A 23,397-nucleotide genomic window follows, 5' to 3' on the forward strand; every position below is an offset into this window, starting at 1 on the left:
GTATCTGAGCTATATTTCAATTTTTTAAATAATTGTATTTGCAGAGAGTCATAGAACACAAAAATGGATTTATTCCTTTTTCAAAGGATCCAAGATTTTTCAAAGTCTGATTGACAAGCATTGAGACACATTCTTGGTCTATGTAAAAGCCCACATACCTCTCCTCTGCCTAAAATTTCCTCTGAAATACTTCACCAAGAGGAAACAACAAGCTGTGAAAGTAGACCATGACTCAGGACGGAGACGCAAAGCGGCCAATGCCGTCTGGCTGGTGTGAGGAACAAACTAAATCAGCGCAACAAGTTAAATGAATAAAGCCCTCTCAGCACAGTCAGTATCATCTATGAATCTACTATGAGCAGAATCATTCTGTGGGAAAACTCCAACAGCTGGATACACTATTGTTAGCATAATAGTTAAGCACACATGTTTTATAGTCAAACTTAAGTCAAAATTCTGAATGTGTGATCCTGGACAAGTCACTTGAACTCCATAACCTCTCTAAACTTTAACTTGTAACCTATTAAATGAGGGGATATACCTGTACCTACCTCAGGTTACATGAGATAATGTGGTTGCCATAGTGCCTAGTCCATACATACAAGTGCTTGCTCATCATACTATTTTATGCTCCTGACAACCTTCCATTCATTTAAAATACCAAATTCTTTTGAACAGAGAACTGGGTAAGAGAATCAGGAGCTATGAAAATGGTCTTCACTATTTCCCTAAGGGAATAGTGCCCTTCCCTAGGGGCCCAACTCCCTTCGAGTCCTACTACCACCATCCAACTAGAAGTGGGGTCGAGTTGTGATCCCAAACACACTACACCTCGGGTTGATACAAGGCACGTTCTGGGAGCCCAGTTTCTAAACTCCTAGGCTTGGTTCTAGAGAACGTAGACTAATGACTCTAGGGCAGCGGTTCTCAACCTGGAGGTCGAGACCCCTTTGGCGGTCTAATGACCCTTTCCATCCTGCATATCAGATATTTACATTACGATTCATAACAGTAGCAACATTACAGTTATGAAGTAGCAACAAAAATAATTTTATGGTTGGGTCACAACATGAGGAACTGTATTTAAAGGGCCAGAAGGTTGAGAACCACTGCTCTAGGGGGAAGTGTTAGGAAGTGTAGAGCTATCCCCAATACCAGAGATCCACTTCTTTGAAGGTTGGTCTTTTGTTGTTAATTTTATGTCACATCACATAACATTAACCATTTTAAAGTATATGGATTCACACTGTTGTGAAAATGGGTAGGGTCCCACCTTTCATCCCAAATGACCTATCAAGGTATTTTCCTAAACAGAGACATAGATAGTTCCTTTACTAGAAGAAATTGTGGTGCCCGCTGCTTCCCCCACTTAAACCTTGTTGTGTCCTGGATACGGGTCTTTTGGCATTTGAGGAAAAGATGCCATCAAACAGGCTTCTTATCCTTTCAGAGAAAGGAATATAATTTGTAAAAAAAATTAAAAATAAAAAATGTTGTGAAACATTTAAACTAGATTTGTTCACAGAAGGAGATATTTACAAAATTAATTTTCAGCTTTATTTACTACCCAATAGAATATCAGCAAGAATTGCTTGCAAATCATTCAGCAGATACATATATTCATGTTTATATGTGGGTAGCAAAATAAATCTGAACAAAGGTTAAATGTCAGTGGTGGGTATATGGACATATTATTCTAACTTTATATATATGTTTGAGATTTTTCATTATAAAAATTTGGAAAAAACTCAAGAAGTATTTCTGTTTAGATAATTTATAGTAAATGGGAGAAAAATGTGTTATCCACAAAGTTTCAGGATATGAAGCATTCTAGACACATTTGATGTCACTGCAGTCCTTATACTGAAATATTCCAACTAACTAAACCTGATAGTAGCTCTAAGGACCAGCTGATCTTTCAGAGACAATGATAACACAGAATCCTGGGAAGAAATAACAATAAATGGCATTTCTCCTACGAATATCACACATAGGAACGTCCTCTCCTGGGAACAGCACATGTATGAAGGGTACATGTCTGATGTCACTGCAGTCCTTATACTGAAATACTCAAACTAAACCTGATAGTAGGTCTAAGGACCGGCTGATCTTTCAGAGACAATGAAAACACAGAATCCTGGGAAGAAAGAACAATAAATGGCATTTCTCCTACGAATATCACACATAGGAACGTCCTCTCCTGGGAACAGCACATGTATGAAGGGGACAACTCTCACGTGACATTCATCACAGCCTTAAGAAAACTCCCTAGACCAGTGGTCGGCAAACTTGCGGCTCGGCAAACTGCAGCTCGCGAGCCACATGCGGCTCTTTGGCCCCTTGAGTGTGGCTAGACCAGTGGTTCTCAACCTTGGCTGCACATTAGCCTCAGGAGGCCCAGAAATCAGAATTTTAAAAAGATCCCCAGGTGATTCTAATGTGTAGCCAAGGTTGAGAACCACTACCCTAGACATACAATGAAGTGAGATTAAACAAATATTTGCTGACACCAGTTAAATAAACTCATGGTGATAGGCATTATGTATAAGCACAGGACATATATGTGTGTCTTTGTGTTAATAACAACCAAGTCAGGGAAAGAAGGTGTTTAAATGTGAAAAGACAAATGACCTCACAACATTTAAAGAGCAATTACTACATTGTTGGTGGGAATGTAAGTTAGTAAAACCTATAACAAAGGGCAATTTAGTAATATATATCAAAACTCAAAACGCACATACCCTTTGACTCAGAATTCCAGTTAAATGGGTGTGAATTTAACCTACAGATATACTCATATATGGGCTAAATGATGTAGGCATAAATTTAATAATCGAAGCATTACAATAAAATAGCAAAATTAAAAAAACTAAAACTCTTAAAAATGCATTGATAGGAAACCGGTGAATTAGGGTACATGCATTAATGGAATACTATGAGCTGTTAGAGTTAGACAGATTTATATGTTTTGAAAATGCAACCTACAGAATGGGAGAAAATATTCACAAACCATATATCTGAAATATGTAATAACTGAAATATATAATAACTAAAATATATAATAACTCCTACAACTTAATAACAACATTAACAAAAAATAGCCTTATTTTAAAATGGGTAAAGGACTTAAATAGACGTTTCTTCAGAGAAGACACAGAAATGGCCAATGAGTATATGAAAAGATGTTCAACATCATTAATTATGGGGGAAATGCAAATCAAAGCCATAATGAGATAAGATCTCACACCTGTCAGGATGGTCATTATAAAGAAAGACAACCAAAAAACAGAAAACAGCAAATGCTGGTGAGGATGTGGGTAAAATGGAAGCCTTGTGCATTATTGGTGGAAATGTAAAATGGTACAGCCATTATTGAAAATGTGTAGAGGTTCAAACAACAAATGCTGGTGAGGAAGTGGGTAAAATGAAGCCTTGTGCATTACTGGTGGAAATATAAAATGGTACAGCCATTATTGAAAATGTGTAGAGGTTCCTCATAAAATAAAAAATAGAATTTCCATATGATCCAGCAATTCCACTTCTGGGTACATATCCTAAAGAACTGAAAGAGATATTTGCACCAAGTTTATTGATTACAGCATTACTCACAACAGCCAAGAGGTGGAAACAATCTAAATTTCCATTGACAGATGAATGGATAAAGAGATCGTGGTACATACATACAATGGAGTATTATTCAGCCTTTCAAGAAGGACTCCTATCACGTGCTACAATATGAATAAAACTTGAAGATATTACGCTAAGTGAAACAAGCCAGTCACAAATACTGCATGTTTCCACTGTATGAGGTAGCTGAAGTAGTCAAACACAAAGTAAAATGGTAGCTGCCAGGGAAGAAAACAGGGGGAAATGGGGAGCTGCTGTCCAAAAGGCATAGAGTTTTGTCATACATGATGAAAACGTTCTAGAGATCTGCTGTACAAATATGTACATATAATTAACAACAGTATTATACACTTAAAAGTTTAAGAGGGCAGATTTCCTGTTAGGTGCGTTTCACCACAATTTAAAAATAACTTATCGATATCTTTAAATATATTTATTAGTATATCTCTCTCAGTGAAAAGAAATCAAAGTGCAGAGGATTCATGTAGTTTGCTAACATTCGTGTGTGTGTGTGTGTGTGTTCTGTAGAACTCTACAGTAGCTAGGCTTAGAATGTATTTGCAAGGACACAGAAAGTTGCAAGAGTGGTTGCTTCCAAGGAGGAAAACTAGGTGCTTGGGCAGAAGTGAGAGAGAAGCAATTCTGTAAATTTTGAATTTGTACCACATGTATATTAACTATTAAAAATGAAATGCAAAAGCAATTTATGAAGAAACAGAAAATATATTACAAGGTACTAATGGCATGTACCAAAAGAACCACACAGATCTTAAGGGTAAGGTGGAGTGGAGAATGAAGCATTGATTTTACAAGGTGGTATCTGAGCTGGTTCCTGGAGAACGGGAAGTATGTGGCCAGGCAGAGGAAAGCAATGAGGACGTTGTGGGTGTGTATGTGGAAGTGGGACTGGGGAAAGGAGGATAGTGGAAGTAAAAATGTTGAAACATGGTAACCAAAGGCAAATCAAGTACCAAACAGTGAAACAATTTCAGTGTATTGTAGAATGTAGGCAAGAAAAGGATAAAATACAGGTTAGTAGATGAGACAGGGGAATGTGGAATTAAGCCCAGTTGTGTGATGTGACATAAAATTAACAACAAAAGACCAAACCTTCAAAGAAGTAGGGAGCCACCTGAGGCTCTTGAGCAGGAATGTCATCCTATGAAAGCAGGATTCCAAGTGGACAGCAACAGACAAAATGGACTGGAAGGCAGACATCTGTGAGAAGGCTGATGTAGCAATCCAGTGGTTGCCCATTACAGTCATCTGGGAAACTTTAAAAATATGTATCGGTGCCTAGGCCCCATCCCATATTAGAATGTCTTTTAATCCATCTGTTTTGTGTGGGGGGTTTTCCTGGCAACTCCATTTCCCTTTGCACCCATTTACTTTGTGCTACAGGTGAATGAACCTCTCATTCCCACCTGTCCACCTGGCCGTCAGCCAAGATGAGTCTTCCTGCACCTCATAATTGCTCACCTTAATTGACAGCCTGGCAAACTAGGTCAGTGGATCATGATGACAGTAGGACATTTATCAGATTGTTTAGGAAGGGTGAGAGACAGAAAGAGTTCTGATCGCAATGAGGAAAACACCCCCACAATATCTTTATTTATCTTTTATCAAAATTTTGTTTTCTTAAATTTCCTACTTCATACAGAGAGACTATCAAAGGATTACGACAGGAGAAAAAAGGATAAATTTTGTGTTTAAATTAGAAAAACAAATTTTACTACAGAAGGTTCTGAGAAGTTCTAAGACCAAAAATTATGACACCTGAAATTTAGGCAGAGTAATTTGCAGGAAACAAACTGTTTTCAATTGGGCTAGTTCTAACACAGCCCAATACAGGTTTAGATGAATTGGTTGGGCCCTTGTGTTTCTAGCATCTACTTTCCATTTCTATATACTGTACTGGCAATGGCAACATGAGAGGCAGCCCAAATGGAAATACTGTCCACACCCAGCTGCCCACAGATTATCTAGCAACTTGATCCTGCAAATAAACGGGCAGAGACTGGACACAAGAAAAATCTGTTTACGTTAAAAAGATCTTCCAAATTCATTGACATGGTGAAGGGGGCATTGCTCATAAAATGCTCATACAGCCTTATTCTTAGCCTCTAAAACTAATTATTTCAGAATCGATTGGCTAGAAGACTTCCATCAATGGGGGGAATGCACATTTCAAATATACAACATTACTACCACAGAGAACACACTGACAAACGCCTCCTCCCATTGGATCCCTGCTCACTTCAACCACATGCCATACCCCCAAATGGGGGAGAAAATAGCTGTTAAAGATGCATACCTTATGTTAGGCAAAGGCAGAACTTGAGAGTTTCGAAGATGATAATGCGAGGATTATTTCATAACTCACTTCAACCACATGCCATACCCCCAAATGGGGAAGAAAATAGCTGTTAAAGATGCAAACCTTATGTCAGGCAAAGGCAGAACTTGGAGAGTTTCGAAGATGATAATGCGAGGATTATTTCATAAACCATTTAAAGGCATGTGCAAAGTTTACCCGAAAATGGATGGTTCCTTTCTGCTTTTCCACTGGTGAATTACTAGTGGAACTTTAATATAAACGGTGCCATGGTAGGAAGAAACACTAGAGTACAGGAACAAATAAAGCCAGGTAGGAACTTGCAGATAACAGAGAATCTATGGTACTTTCAAGACTTCAATTCTATACCTAAATTGTGCTGAATTTCAGATTCTGCTTCTAGGTGAAAAAGAAAAAAAACAACAACAAAGATTTCCAGACCTTGGGTGTTTAAAGGGCCTTCACACAGTAAATCAACCCACTGCTGTCTTGTTTTCTCCGCAGCCAGACTGAAATAATACAGCACCAGCAGAGGTGTGAATTACCCCCATTCATCTTAATGGAGTGTTAACTTCAAAGGCTTGTTTTAACCATTTAAATGCTAAGCTCATGAGTAAACATTCCGTTAAAAAAAGTACAATTTAAACATTCACGCTCAACATATGAAAGTAATTTTATATTCTCAGCACTTCGTCTTTTAATTTAGCAAACAAGTCTCCAAGTGTTGGAGAAGTATACATTTTGTGCTTAACTTCGTTTTATTTTAAATAGTTATTACCTAATAAATTATGAACATTAAGCCCATAATGAGAAGGCCTATATTTCGCAGGAAAAACGCTGAGGAGTACTTGAAGGTTTTTGGGTAATGCCGGTGAAGGGGGCACTGCTCATACCAGCCATCTTATTAGCTTCTTCCAAACTCATAGGGAAAGCTGTGACTCTAAACAGGCAACTAGATAAGGCAGAATATTAACGTAAAATAAAAACACCTCCACAAATAATTTCTCTTGATATTAACAGAGTTTTGTGCAAGAGTGTTCAATAGGTTACTTGTCCCTTTGCCAAACCTCCCATGATCCTATCCCATGAGCGGGTGACAAATGTAATAATTGATGCCCAGCTGTCATCACACTTAACATTTGCCCCAGGGGGCATCCTTGCATCTGTTGCAGACTTAGGGTTATTTTGGTATTACTGCAGTTAGATTTATTTAAGCAGCTGAACCCCTATTTGTATTTGGATCTATAATTTCATAAACAGAAAAAGAGGGTACAAGAATGAGCTTATCAGGTTGATAGACTCTGGCTGACCCGAAGCCACATGGAAGGCCATGCTCGGCGGTGCCTCTGGGACCAGGCTCAGTGCCCAGTTTCAGGAAGGCATCAGTAGGAGTCCAGCTGGGGTAGAACTGTGGGAAAGCACTACAGTTGTGCAAGATGCAAGATGAAGAAATTCCATGTCCCTGATTGAAAGCAAATTTATTTTATTGCTCCAGATAAAGGGATGGAAGAAAGGGGATAAATAGCTAATCTATGAAGGGAGCCTGTTTCAAACTGTACCTAATTTATACAAGGTCACTTAATCCTCTCAGCACAACCCTGTATAATTGGTATTAACTCCATCTAATACCTATGTGAAAGTGGAGGCTTAGAGAGGTTAAGTAGTTTCCCTAAACTCACTGAGATTTGAATCTAAGTCTTTCTAACCCCCAAACTTGGACTTCTTCCATTAGACCATGCAGATCTCAGATTTGCCAAAGAAGTATCTTAACTCAAAAGAAAAGCTCAGTTGTCAATTTTTCAGCCAATTTCCTAAGTGGGAAGCAAGAGGCACCTGCAAAAGTGTGGATTTCCATACATGCAAACTGGCATTTTGCATGTAATTCCCTACTTTACATGTGCACAGGGATGGGGTTACATTTTCACGGATACACCCTGGCTTTGGTAGGCTGCTAAGGTGCCCTTTACATAGAATATTCACGGGGAGGAGAGACCCAGCTTCTGGTTCCCAACCAGAAACAAGCCACATCACTGGGAAGACTGGAATGATTTATAACCTCCAAACAAAATATGACATAAAGCATCAATATTTGTCATATTGCCAAGTAGAAAGTCACATGTTTTAGTGACAAACAAGAAAGCTCAGAGAACTTTCAAGTCTACAGCCAAGCATCACAATTCGTCTCATAATGCACAACAGAGAAAAATCACAAAAGTTTCTCGGAGAGGATTTGGAGTCAGGGCAAAGTACCAAATGGAATAATCCCACAGTTTTGTTGGTGATTGACGTTGACAACATTAGCCCACAAGCTAAGATTCAATTTTGTATATAAGCTTAACACATTGATTTCTTTAAAAAATAAACAAAAGATTGACTTAATATATTTAATAACATTAAACACTTCTGCTCTGTGAATTACACTGTTAAAGAGAATGAAAAGAGAAACAGACTGGGAGAAAATCTTTGCAAAACACATATCTGATAAAGAACCGGTATCTAAAATATACAAATGCTTAAAACTCAACAATGAGAAAACAACCTAATTTTAAAAACAGGCATAAGATCTGAACCTTAACAAAGAAAATACACAGATGACAAATAAGCACATGAAAAAGATGATCAACATCGTATGTCATTAGGGAAATACAAATTAAAACAATGGAGGTACAACTACACACCCATTAGAATGGTAAAAATACAAAATACTGTCAACACCAAATGCTGGTGAGGATGTAGAATAACAGGAATTATCAATCACTGCTGGTGGGAATGAAAAATGTTACAGCCACTTTGGAAGGCAGTTTGGCAATTTCTTACAGGACTAAACATATTCTTACCACATGATGTGGCAATTGTGTCCTTTGGTATTAACTCAAATAAGCTGAAAATTTATGTCCACACAAAAACCTGCACAGTTTTATTCAAAACTGCCAAAATTTGGAAGCAACCAAGAGGTCCTTCAATAGGTGAATGGAAAACAAAACTGTGGTACATCCAATAAATGAGCTACCAAGCCATGACAAGACATATAGACAACTTAATTGCATATTGCTTAGTGAAAGAAGCCAGTCTGAAAGGTTAGATACTATTTTTCATTCCAACTATAGGACATGCTAGAAAAGGCTCAGAGTTTTTACGAAGGTAGTAAAATGATTAGTGATTGCCAATGCTTACATCAAGAGTGAACCCCAATGTGAACTATGGACTTTAATTAATAATAATATTTGGCTCAACAAGTATAATAAATATACTACACTAATTCAAGATGTTAATAATATGGGAAACTATGGATGTTTTGGGGGTGAAGCCACATATGGGAATCTACTTTCTGCTCAACATTCGTGAAAATTAAAACTACCCTAAAAAACTAAGTCTATTAATCTAAAAAAAGCAACAGACCCACAAATAGACAAAGAAAAGATTGACCTAATACATTTAAGAGTATTCTGAGTTTGTTTCTTATTTTGATTAAAACTGCTATGAGTCCACTTTCCCTTGCCCACTCCCATGTTGTTCCACTTTTGAGTTAATAATGTTTACAGAAATGTTAACCCATATAGAGAGCATTCATCTAAGGTACCTTCCAGAATTGGGTTGTTTGTTTTTTTGCATATGGAGGTAAATTATTCTTCACAAGAAATGGGAAAAGATATCTTTCATTTGTTATTAATCCAATTAAAAATGATGAGGGCTAAACTAAAAGTCCCAACCAAAATTCCAAAGATGAGCAAAACAAAGGCCTGTGGAAATAAGAAAAAAGATAAAAACAATTAGGGTATTTTTTTAAATCTCCACCCTTTCCAATAATGTATGTTATCACTCAAAATACATTATTTTTTATGTAGATAAAATAATTAGAAAATGACAAATTATTTCTTAAAATAGGATTCTTAAAAGAAACAAAACAAAAATCAACCTACCCCAAGCTTTTTCCATGAGAGGAAATCCTCTCTGCTAAGTTTAAGATAAAATAGTCCTGGGAATACAAAAATCAAACATGTGGATGTGCTGGAACCTTTAAGCAGGAGAAAAAGAGAGGATGATTGCCAGACTCAGATGTTAGGCTGGATAACAAGTTTACCCATTCTATTATGTGGATCTTTTTGAAATATAAAACTTACCAACTACACCAAATACATTCTTAATGTCAGGAACATATATTGCAAGTAAAACAATGATAATATTGAGTGCTAGCGTGGTCACAAAATGGTGAATCCATGAGAATGGAAAATTGGAGAAAAACATCATCATTAAAGCTTTCCTTGCCTGTATAGCATAAAGAGAAACAGATTTAAGCAAAGAGAAAGTGTGAAAGCCAAAATACTCGCTTGGGCAAACACATGTACAGTACCGTAACCATGATATTCCTGTCCCCAACACCACCTAGTTTTCAAAAATATAACACAAACCATTATTGTGTTTATTATTCACAAACTAAGAAATACATATTTCTGTGTGATCTTCATAAAAATTATTTTGCTTTAATTCTTGAAAAAATGTTCACATACAATTTCTTTAAGTTGCATAATTTTCAAAAGTATCAACAATAACACTGTGATGAAATCTCAGAGAATCATTAATTTCAACAGAAGAACAAAAGGTTTAAAACGAGAAAAGAAATCATGCCATGTGGAAGAAACACCATTTACTATTTTATTTTATATTATCTGTTTCACAGCATGTAAATATGAAAACTAATTCATGACACTTCCCACTGCTAAGGCAGGCAGCAGGCGGTCACGTCCACAAATGTTTACACAGCCCCTGCTGCACTCCTGGCCCTGCAGTGTGCACAGGGAGGGGGCAGAACTCCTGAAGGCCCAGGTCTTAAGGAACTCACTGTTCAGGAATTCGGGACTTCCATGCAGAAGCATTTATACCCAAAGCCTTTGTTTCCATTTTCTCAAAAATTCTTAAGATTCTTAAGTATGGCAACTAAATGCAGAATGAAAATCTGTTCTGCCCTTAAACTATAATTCTAGAGCAAATAAAATAGTTGGACTTAGATTAAACTAGAATGTCTACATGAAGATAGATTTACAATAAACCAGAAGGAGCTTATTTTTGCTGACTTGACTTTTTCCTCTTCATGCACATTCTTTTGAAAAAAACAGAATACAGAATTAAAAAGGGGGGGAAAAAACACATCCAAAACCTTAGAAGAACTATAGTCTCTAAATTGGAAACAATGCTGTGGGAAAGCATAAATCTAAACTAAATCTCAAAAAGCACAAATTAGCTTAGGGGCTCACTGTTATTTTTGTGCATTCATGGGTTATACGCAAGTATGAGGTCTTTGATCAATTACTTAACAAATGAATAAGATACACAAGACTAGATGTGATTCAAACATTCTAGTCTGCAAAGAATTAGTGTTGCCACATTAGGGAGCTGCTACACCGACAGCAGAACCTTTAAGGGTACTTACAGGGAAGTGGATTAGAGGGACTGTCAGAAGCACAGCAAACAGTATGCATAACTTCACAGTCCTCACAACAACATCATGAGGCAAGTATTTACTATAATCTTCAAGTATATCAGACGCCACTTTGTCTGTAAATTTAAAGAAATAACAATAAGGATCACAATAAAAACTACTAAGATGACAATAACAGCAAAATTGTTTGCCTTTGCACAAAGGAATCTTAACAGATTTTGGACTCCCAGTCCCCAACCCATCTCTGGCCCTTTTCTCTCCTATGAAACAGAGACATTAGTTAAATATCTTCTTGAAGCCCACGATCTCTTCTTTTAATGACACTAGAGATCAGCACAGGCAGAACTTAAATTATGACAATAAAATATATATTAAAATATCTCATTAGAAGTTTCCCACAATCTGAAGGTTTTGAACATGTATATTGTTTGCTTTGTAAAGTGCTTTCACGTGTACATACTACTGAATTTGGTCCGTGTGATAATAATATAAGATTGGTAGCTCATTGGGGCAGAGCTAGCACAGCTGTACACCTTTTTTTTTTGTACCAAAGCCAATATCTTTTCCTCGATACTGCAATTTTTCTAGAGTCTCACTGAGTTGCGCGCATCTTACCAGTTTCCTCAACATCTCATCTGTAGATAATCTTTCATACAAGTTTTAGGGAACTGGCTTACTTAGCTAGCCAGTGTGGTAGTCAGTGACAGAATTTGTACACGCTAACCATGCCTTGCTCCATAGTGTTCTTCCACTCCCACGTTTTCCACACCCCAAGACAGACAAGGTGTACCCAAGTGAGGGTATTCAGAACATTGCATATCACTGCCTTGTAGGGAAAGACAGATTTATTTGTACGTACTTATGAAAGAATAGTGCTTTTTAAATTTGAGCGTATACGTTTTGGAAAGGTGCTTTGGAGGAAATAAGAGACAAATCAAACACACCTCTGTTTTCAAGGATCTTAAAATTTAAAGGGCAGATAAGGTGAATACACGCACATATATAATAGTGTCTAAGCACAGATACACACATAAGTGACAGAAGAAGGTCCAAACAAATAGCTATGGTGATTCTAAACAGAGAACATAACTATGGCCTTGGAATGAGCAAGAAAGAAATCCAGGAAGGCTTAGGGAGAGTCACCATGATATAGTGGGCAGCAGGATGGTAGAGGGGGGCTTGAAATCTGGGACCACACAGACTAATGTTCAAGTCCCACTACTTAATAGCAAATTAACTTTTGAGTCCCTTGGTTCTTACACCTATAAAATGGAGACAATGATACATTCACCTGTAGAGTTACAGCATTAAATGAGTCAATGTATGTGTGCTGACACTCAAAGTTGTGGGAAAGAGAGCAGAAGTCCTGAGGAAGCAGAGGGAATAGGCAGCTGAGAAAATGAGATTCCAGAGGAGCGCAGCGGCTGACGTAGAGGGTGCCGCAGTGCAAGAGCAGAGGGTGGTAAGGCTGGAGACACATTTAAGACTCAGCAATGGAACTCTTTCTTCAAGGGTTAGGGCTCGCTCTGGTAGAACAGAGATGCCATGACTTATGAAGAATAGTGTATTTTGATCTGAACTAAGCAGGACAGATTGGGAGAAATGAGACCCGAAACAGGGAAAACAGAAGCAACGGTCATAATCACTGAGAGGTAATGAGGACTGGACTAGACCAATGATAATGGAAAGGGGAGAGGAACTAATTGTCTAAATTATCAAAGATGTACTTTACACAGTGTGGAACTATGGACTAAGTAGGAGATTAAAGTTGAATTCTACTCCCAAATCTGTGAGATACTTGTGAGTTTTGGAGAAATACGGCAAACTGCCCCCCCCCTTTCTGAATCATAAAAATGAGCTATTAACACTTATTGCTTAACAACCTCATAGACTTTTTACATGGTCTGGTTATTATGCAACATTTGGGCATTGGCCTGGCTTACCAAAGGAACACTTTTCCCCCTCAACTTAAAATGCTTTAACATCTGCAATCAGAGCCAATATTAGTAATCTAGGTATATACTTATAGGTCTCTTTAATCTGACAAAAGTTAAGTATTAACTAAGCCTGGGGAGCGCTGTGACAGAACCCCAAGCAGCTCCAGAAGCCTGAAGAACTAGATTTATTATATATTGAAAATAGCGGTTACATGTCCACTTTCTACTTTCTGAGGATGAAGCCCTTCCTTCTGAGCCAGTCAGTTCTGTGTTCTTAGCTGAGCCTTACCATATGTAAGGAATAGAGCATGACAAGCTTCTCTGGATTCAGACAAATCTCTACAAATCTCAGTTAGAACCGGTGGTGGTCTCTGCGAGTTGTGTATGCTACTGAAGTCAGGAGGCTGTCCTGTTTCATACACATTGTCAAACTGGTATGAAGTTTCTAAAGATCACTACAGAGCAGCGGAAAGACCATGGGATTAGGATTCAGGAGGCCTGCCACTAATCACTAATCGTGTGACAGGTCACTTCGCCTCTTTGGGCTTTAGATGCTCATCTATAAAATGAGTTGAAGCCTTAACTTGTGATAAGCCCTTTTGATTAAGGCCTCAGACTCTATTAGCAATTTAATTTCATAAGACTGAGAGCTATTGTTGTCCAGATAGAAATATACAAGATTTTCCCTGGTTATGATTAACGAAACACTGACTAGCATATCAGTATCTGAATTTTCCTCTGTCTTTGGAAAAATTATTTTTCTTTAATTCTCTTTCTTTTATTATTGTGTGTGTGTGTGTGTGTGTGTGTGTGTGTGTGTACACAACAGCAGGTCAGCAAGGATGGTGTAGCCAAAGTCTCTGCCACAGGAATGACCTGTCACGATAATTTCTAGCAGAATGCTTGAGCAATGCATGTATTCAATATTAAAATATAGGACTAGCTCTTTTTTATGAACCACAATTTAAAATCTTTTATCTTCCTCCCTCCTTGCTCTTTCCCTTCTTCATCTTTCTCTCCTTCCTCTGTCTCTTTCTACTTTTTGGTCTTTTTCTATCTCAGTCTTCTACTTCCTTCCTTCCTTCCTTCCTTCCTTCCTTCCTTCCTTCCTTCCTTCCTTCCTTCCTTCCCCTATCTATATACCTATCTACATACCTACCTACCTACCTACCATGTTATTTTTCTTAGATGTGCATTTCTCCATAATATAAAATGTGGATACTCTGAAGAATCTGCATTGGTGGAGAAGGATTAAGTCCAAGACAACATAACAGTGTTACTTGATAATCAGGAAAACCCCTGGGTAGTAAACATTACATTTACATGATGATCATACAGCTCCTAAGCATCTCATGGTAATTTATGTAATTACTTCTCAAGCTATCCTAGAGATGTGTAGCCCATCTGAGGTTTCTTCCAATAGCTCTATTTGTCCATAGGGAGAAGAAGGAGGTCCATTTTTTAGACTTTCTTTTCAATGTTGAAGAGTCCTAAATATAATAGTATTTGTGCCAAGTTTCAATTTTAATTTAGAAAAATATACAACTATTCTGATATACTGTTTTTGCTGAATCCCAACAGAGACCCTGCTATCATATCTTATGTTAAAAAAAGTCTTACTGAGCTAAAGTCTGTATAAAAACTAATAAACAAGCCCTAGTCGGTTTTGCTCAGTGGATAGAGCTTCGGCCTGCAGACTGAAAGGTCCCAGGTTCGATTTTGGACAAAGAGCACATGTCAGGGTTGTAAGCTCGATCCCCGGTAGGGGGCGTGCAGGAGACAGCCATCAATGATTCTCTCTCATCATTAATGTTTCTATCTCTCCCTCTCCCTTCCTCTCTGAAATCAATAAAAATATATTTAAAAACTAACAAACCAGCCCTAGCTGGTTTGGCTCAGTAGATACAGTATCGGCCTGCGGACTGAAGAGTCCCAGGTTTGATTCCAGTCAAGGGCATGTGCTCAGTTTGCAGGCTTGATCCCCAGTAGGGGGCATGCAGAGGTGGCCAATCAATGATTCTCTCTCATCATTGATGTCTCTAGCTCTCTCTACCTCTCCAAAATCAATTAATATATCTATAATAATAAAAGCGTAATAAGCTAATTAGACCGGACGTCCTTCCAGATGACCTTCCGGACGGTTGGAAGGGAAGCCTGGGTCCCAGGTGCCTGATTCGTGCATCAGGCCTCTAGTAAGTATGTGTGTATATATATATATATGTATATATATATATGTGTGTGTGTGTATATATATATATATGTGTGTATGTATATATATATATATATATATATACAAGAAACCACATCAAAAATAGAGCTTATGTATTTCAAGAATTTTGTTTCATTAGCAATGATCAAAAAGCTTAACAGCCTGTTTTAACTTTATTTGTGGTGTATACAGCAGGGTACCATGCTCAAGCTGGAAATAGTGCTTATCTACATCAGTACAAAAACGCAAGAGCAGCTTTAGATTAATGACTGACCTTTACAACTGTTGAAATAACAAAGAGATAGCAAAGAAAGGACTATATAGAGCAATTATAATTTTCTCACACCCTGAAAATCCAAAATAATACTCACAACATATACTGAAAAGCTACCATATTTAAATTAAATATCATTAAAGACAGTAAGAAGTACCATGTTGAAAAACAGAGCACCTATAAATATGCAATAATTACACTAGTAATGATAATAACACACCATCAGCAGGCGCTTCCCTTTGTGGAAGACTGTTGTGTGCCAGACACGGTAATAGGCACTCTTTGCAACTATCCTTTGTAACAGATTAGGACAGCGGTCGGCAAACTCATTAGTCAACAGAGCCAAATATCAACAGTACAACGATTGAAATTTCTTTTGAGAGCCAAATGTTTTAAACTTAAACTATATAGGTAGGTACATTGTTATTAACTTAATTAGGGTACTCCTAAGGCTTAGGAAGAGCCACACTCAAGGGGCCAAAGAGCCGCATGTGGCTCGAGAGCCGCAGTTTGCCGACCACGGGATTAGGAGATAAGATACTGTAAGATGAAGTACCCTGCTCAAGGCCACATAGCTAGTTAGAGCAGCGTAGTCATTTAGATAATATTTGTTGGATTCAGAAATCCATACTCTTTCCACCAGGCTTAGGAAAGGTAGCTATGCAAGTAAATGTTCTCCAAAATCTTGTCAGATGTGGACAAACTCTGAGAGAGAAGCAAAGGCCCATTACAAGTCATCATGGATGGCTAAAACCTGAAGCATGTGCACAAGGCTATCAACTGTGAAATCAGAGTCATAACAGCTAACTATCACCAAAGTAATAACAGTCATTTACTTGGAGAGTTGTTACAAAAGCATTCATAAACTGACAAGTGTACTGAAGTGTCTGACAAACTAAGTATAATTTGTTATAATGTGTTTGTTTGCAAATTAAACAAGAAGCATGTTTGCAAATTAGAGAGCTTACAGATTTTAAGATCTTATTCTAGACTTTGAAGTTTTACTTTTTCTTGAGGTTCTCATCAGAAGAGAAAAAAACACATACCAAGCAGGCATTTTTTTCAAAAATAAATACAAGAAGTATTTAATTTTAATTTATGAATTTAAAAGAATCCTTTTAAAAAATTATGAATGTCTTGAGTCATATGACTTGAGGCTGAAGGCAGAAATGTCTGACATGTAAGCATACAACTATAGTTCAGTATAAAACCCTTTCCCTTCTCAATTTGTTCTTCTGCAGTTAAAATAGCTGATTCTCCCAAACTGCTGAACTAGTCTAATGTATCGAAAATAAGATTCTAAAATATTTTTTAAATAAATCATTGTTGTACATTTTTTCTTGTAAAAAGACATTAATCCCGAGGTTTTATTCAGGTGTTTAAGAAAATTTTCATATAAAATTATTAATCCTGAACCTGATTCTTTATAAGAGAAAGAAAATCAATTCTTTAGGCCCGTAGAGCCACACAGTATTGCAGTGAATTCTGGCACCCTGAATAAATTAGCTTACTAATGAAAGGCAGAAACAAAGTTCAGATTCAAGTGTGAGATCAACTAGAGCAGCGGTCACCAACCTTTTGGACCTGATGGACCACCAGTGGTCCACGGACCACCGGTTGGCAACCGCTGAACGAGAGGACAATCTATTTTTTCACCTACAATTAAATGATATACTTACCATAAAAAGTGAGGTACCCAAAGAGTGCCGATATAAAATAAATGAGGAAACTTAAAGCAATTGCGGTATTGGTTACATTCTGCATTCTTTTCTTTGAAGGGCTAAAAGACAAAAATGGCAAAAGTAGAATCAGTGAAATGATTTATATCTATAGAAACACTCTCCCAAGCTGGACAAAAGGGTTCCTTAATCATTTAAGACCTAGTTCATTAGTGATTAAACACTAGAATTCTGATTTAAAGTTACCGCACAAAGATTATGCTTCCAGGAAACATTCTCAGTTTGGACAAACTGACTCTCGGTTGTTTCATTTTGTTTTAAACTAACACTTAGAATCCAGTGATGGGAGGAAAGAATTCATAAAGGAGAATGTCATTCAACCTGAAAGGCCTAGAAGTAAAAGATCATATTTAATACATTTAAAAGAATCCAGGATCCTATGGTACCTGTGAAGTTCACAGTATATGGGCAATACTGAGGTATGGCAGAGAAATGAAAAAGCCATGGTTGGTATCGCATAAGCACTCTGAAAAGAAAAAAAGGACAAAATTACTAAATGCTACTCTGTTGAAACCACTACTTCATTCGACAATAAGCTTAGTTCTTAGGAAAAAAAATCAATTTGGTTACATTCACTTCATTCTTCATAAATTGTCTCTATAAAATAAGATTGTGTTTTTTTGTTTTGTTTTGTTTTGTTTTAAGAGAGACACAATTATTGTCATCAGCAAATCTTTTCTCTGGTAGATGGAATGCCTGTACTAGCCAGATATTTCTTGGCTGGCTTCTATACCATGTTACTTTTACTACAACTGCTGTTGCTCATGTATCATTTGGGTAAGATAAAAATAACTTATGTGAAATAAGTAATATTTAGGTAAGATTCAAAATAATAACATTTTAGAAATAATCTTAATTCTAATGTATGCATTAGAAAATTTAAATACAACTTTCTTCTGTAAGCAGAAATAATCATTAATGCTTTTGAACCTGCTTTTACCAACTCAATCCAAGGTAATATCACCAATCTAATCTAAGGGGATATTGCAAATATTAATCACACCTCAGCATCTTTGCCTATGTTCTCTTTCAATGGGAATGAACATGATTTATTCTAGACAGGCAAATTTTTGGAGATCTACTAGAATATACAAACATAACTTTAAAAAAAATTAGAATATTTAAGAGCCAGAGGTCATTATAAAGCAAACAAAAGTTACCAACTAAATGAAAATACTGTCTCTACAAAATGATGGTGATGATTTACTTTCTTTTCTCTACTCTAAAATAATTTTCCCCTTACTAACTTCAGGCTCTTCAGCAAAAGAAGTTCCAGATGACTGAAGACCTATCTTGGGACATAATGCCTCCTCAAATATTTGAAGGGAATTGAGAGGAAGGAAAGCTGTAGTGTTTCCTGAGACTGGATTAGGGGAATGAGACTTTAATTCACAAATTCTCTTTCATATATTGCTCAATTTCCTGGCTTGTCAATTACCCTACCTAGATCTTTAAGGCACACAGGGGCCTTTACCGCATAAGATGTGGTAACCTCCCTTGGGGGGCCAGAGAGACATTTCTCGTGTAAAAATTGCGGATAAAAGGGAAAGTTCTGCATGGAGGAGTTATTGCACTGAAATAGTGCACTGACAGAGTTGTACATGAGTGGAGGGTTTTTAGCATCTGGAACCTGCATTTCAGCAGAATCTAAAAGTGTAGATTAAAAAACAACAAAAAACAACTTATAGCCACAGGGAAGACTAAGCTCTTCCACAATGCTAGAGATCACCCGTCTCCCCTGTAGGTGCCAAGGGCTCTTGCAGGCATTGTCAGTATAGGAGGCTCTCAGAGAAGGCAAGGGGACCTGGTTTTCCAGTCTCCACTAAAGGCATCATAAATTTCAACTGTGGAATGTCTGCCAGAAGACATACTGGCAGTGCTCAGTTGCTGGTCCAATGATGAGGCTGTTTAGCTGCAGACCAAGGTTTTACTCACAAGGGAGGAGTTTTTTATATAATTGGCTATTTAGCTTTACAAGTCCAGAGGGCAACAGGAAGTCTGTATCCACAGAGGACCTTATTGGCCAGACCAGACTTTTAGTAAATCTGTTCTTTTAGGCAGTTGCCCATTTAAAACAGGCTCCATTTAAAGGCATGCCAAAAAAAGGTGGCTGTTTCATAATAGGCCACCCTGTGTTAAATAATATTATTCTTCTGGTAGGCAACCCTATACTTAGCACTTTCATGAAAATTAATTAGTTACAGGTACAAAGACCTAAGAGACCCTGTTCCACAAATCTCTTAAAACTTGAAATGTGAAAAATCAACCAAAAGTATCTGTTAATAACTTACACACCTCTTTGGAGAAATGAAAGAGCTTTGGTTTACAATCATCTGTAGCATTTGAAATCTGTTTAAGAGGATTGAGGGGAAAAAGAGAAACCAACAGTCATTAAAAGTCAGAAAGCATCAACAAACATGATGAATTTATTATAACTAGGCTTTCAAATAAAAACATTTCAAAATAAAGTTCCAAAATGCAAACTAGTCATTACTTTTCCATTTATTAGGAAAAAAAAGATATTAGCCTGATTTTTTTTCTTTTTAGCTTAAAATAAAAAGAAAGAAAATAAAAAGAAAATATAAAATATTACCTGGAAGTACTGCTCTATACAATTTAATGTCAGAGGACAAGGGATGGACCATTTTTTAATTACTATCTGTAAGAATAAGTAGAATCAACAATCAGATTATTTCTTCTAAAATTCATGAAAAGAAATTATTTCAAATAGGTCAGCATTATTTCAATTAATCTAACACCATGCCAAACCATATGCTAGCCAACAGAAGATTCTTGGATCGTATAATTTTCCCTCAGGGTGGGGCCACCTACGGTGGGGGTGAGGTTGGGAGCTGCCTATCTGTTTAGTGGGGATCTCCCCCATTAGAGACTCAGAGTACTCTCAAGTCAACTTTCAAAATTCCAATAGCATCAAGGCATTAAAAAAAAGTGCAACTCAAAATGGGAACACAATGTTTTTAATGACAATGGTACAAGAATACGGTTATTTGTGGACCTGGCATCAGTGGCAGATGGAGAAATAGTAACAGCTGTTTTAGAAATGGCCACAGGCAGAAGTGAGTAGAGACCTTATGCAAAGGGTGAACTTGGAGATTTCTGATATATAAGTACTATCCCTCCTTGCTTTTTTCAAACTTATATTACTTTCAGTGAATGTGGAAAGAACTGGCTAAGAATAAAAGCACATAGCTAGGGAATTCCAGCTGTTAAAATTTAAATTTAAAAAATAAAAAAAAAATCCAGAGGGATGCCAATTTCCAGAAATAATCCATAAAAATGTTTCATAATTTTACTTTTCTTTCTTTCTTTTTTCCCCCTCAGGATTTTACTCTTAATTGTGGCCATCCTGTTCCTAGACCTAAGGTTGTGGTTGTGTCAACATTGCCATTGTTGCCCTTGTTTCAGGGCACATAATTACTCTGTAAATATTTGCTCTAGGCTGAAACCCAGCATACAAAGGGGCAAGGGAGAATAAAGGAAGCGTTTGTCCTTTGCAGGAGACCAATAAGTAAATACTGCTCCTATTCCTATTCCTATTTGGTATTTATCTAGCTTTGGATTTAAACTAATTCAACCAAGATTTTATATAGTGATAAAACAAATCTAAGGAAAACATATACCTTTAGGATTAAGTTAATGAGTAAACTAAAGAATGACTCTTAATTAAAACCCTCCCCAAGGGGGTGGGAGGGGGAGAATTATAAGGGTAAACTAGGAAAATTGCTTTGACATTTCCAGATATGTTTTCCTCATGTAATAAAAATGAATGGTCACCTTACCAAGAGAGAAGAAAAAAATCAAAAGCAACAATCTCACCATCTTTTTCTTGGTATGTTTAAAAGGACTGACACTGCAGAGAAGTTATTCTCCATCACTGCTCAGCAAAATCATATCTGCTCACTGCTTAATCATCACTTGTATGTTTTCATTTCATTTTTCCAGCTTCCTTGCATTATTATAGTGTCACTGGATTTTAAGAGCTTGTTTATAACTAAAGATGTTAACCATTTCTCATGCATTGCAAATGATATACCATGTTTTTTGTTACTATTTTACTCTGCTGTTTTACTTTTTGGTTGTATCAAACTTATGCATTAAATATAATCATATAAGGATGGGTGGGGTAGAACCTAGTCTCTTTAGCCCTGCTCCAGTGGTGGTGGTGGCAGCAACAACCATTATGGTGCATTTGTTGTGTACCAGTACTGCAATAAGTTGATGTGTGAGCTACCTCATTTACTTTCTCAGCTGTTATCACGAGGCTTGCAATTCAAAATATTGAAAGCAATGCTCCAAAATGCAATATAATCATTATTTTTTCATTAATTAGAAAATGTCATTAGCAACCTGATTTTATATTAATATAAAATTAGTTACTAGAGCTAATATCTCTGCAGAGATCCATCCTAACCCCAGGCCTGCGCAGTGGGCTGGGGTTGTTGGAAGTGATGTCCTACACACCAGAAGTAAGGGCAGGAATGGGGAAATACCCAACAGCCAAGAGTGACAGGCAGTCCTTGCTCAGGGTGAAGACAGAACATGGTCAGAAGATAATCCCAGGAGTTAGAAAGACAGGGGAAAGATGACTAAGTATTTAAAATACTTTCCATTGCACAGAAGGCCCTTCTTTCACTCTTCTCCCAGTCTTCCCCATCTTTCAATGCTCAGCTCATTTATTTCCTTCCACCTTTACTCTAGCTCTCAGTGATCTTTAACTCTTGCAATTCTTACTCTGAAGCAAATAAATCAATACTTATGTATTGCCTATATTGTTCTCTATCTACTTGTTTTCTAATAAATTAATCTTATCTCATCTACACAATTGACTGACCCTTAGAGCTGTGTCCAGGTTAAACTCCCACATGCCTAACACAGTGCTCAGCAGAAGGAAAGCATCTGACTAAAATCCTTTCAAATAGTTCACTATTTTGATTTACCACTTATTAAAATATTTCTTAGAATACTAATCTGTACTCCAGACAGAACTTTTAGAAAGACTGGAAATACATTTGTGTTCTAAAATGGACCAAAAAAGGTAATCCATCTGGTTACTGTCATTCTAAGCCACTGCTAAAATAAGTATTTTTAAAATTTTTAGATATTTCAGAGGGAGCAAAATTTTGTTAAAATTTTTATGGAAAATATGGATGTGGGACAACAGATAAAATTATAGGTTTTGATCTGCTTTTTTGTAGAGTATAATTTAAGAGAGTAAGTGTTTTCTTGATTTTTTTAGTGTAATATAAATGGTATGCAGATTTGCAAACACATACAGACAAAAACAATTAATGAAAAATAGGCATCTTTTAAAAATTTGGGGGGAATTACATACATGTGCCTTTTCCCTAACCACTATGTATCCAAAACCTAATACTTAGAGACTCTAAAATAAATATGCCAATTAAAAGGGGTATTTCTTTAAAAAAATACAGTGTCTTCATCATCCCATTGTAGACCAAATTGTAATTGTGCTCACAAGTAAAAATCTGAGCAGATGGTTTATAAAGCAGTACAGTAAATGCAGAATAAGGGTATTTTCCCATATGACTGCTACAGTAGAAACCTGCATCGAATTAAAGAGTATCTGCAATGACAAATGAGTACTGTGAAAACTATGTACAACAGACATATCATATGAATACATTTCACCTGCTTCAAACTACTGGCTAGAAAAATCAAACTAATCCTACCGATGCAAAGTTTGGAATGCCAATCATCTGCGAGGGAAAATTCATTGTTATCTATGCTAATTCTCTCTTAATATCCATATGTTTATTTGCATACACAGGCTACTCCTAACCACGTAGATGCTTCTCAA

The 23,397-nt window shown here is 36.9% G+C and overlaps 1 protein-coding gene across 1 annotated transcript in view; it reads right to left on the bottom strand.

The window, feature by feature from the left end:
* Positions 1-9,606: 9,606 nt before the first annotated feature.
* SLC38A6 (solute carrier family 38, member 6) overlaps positions 9,607-23,397 on the bottom strand; it is a 68,258-nt gene continuing 54,467 nt past the window's right edge. Inside the window, exons 9-16 of the mRNA XM_005874048.2 lie at positions 20,152-20,217; positions 19,854-19,907; positions 17,945-18,024; positions 17,499-17,599; positions 11,391-11,515; positions 10,084-10,228; positions 9,883-9,977; positions 9,607-9,702 (exon numbers count right to left, since the gene is read on the bottom strand). Of these exons, the coding sequence (XP_005874110.1) occupies positions 9,619-9,702; positions 9,883-9,977; positions 10,084-10,228; positions 11,391-11,515; positions 17,499-17,599; positions 17,945-18,024; positions 19,854-19,907; positions 20,152-20,217 (750 nt within the window). The 3' untranslated portion in view covers positions 9,607-9,618. The remainder of the gene's footprint in view (positions 9,703-9,882; positions 9,978-10,083; positions 10,229-11,390; positions 11,516-17,498; positions 17,600-17,944; positions 18,025-19,853; positions 19,908-20,151; positions 20,218-23,397) is intronic.

The sequence above is a fragment of the Myotis brandtii genome, unplaced genomic scaffold (assembly GCF_000412655.1).
Source record: "Myotis brandtii unplaced genomic scaffold, ASM41265v1 scaffold423, whole genome shotgun sequence".
In the NCBI taxonomy this organism is placed as follows: Eukaryota; Metazoa; Chordata; class Mammalia; order Chiroptera; family Vespertilionidae; genus Myotis; species Myotis brandtii.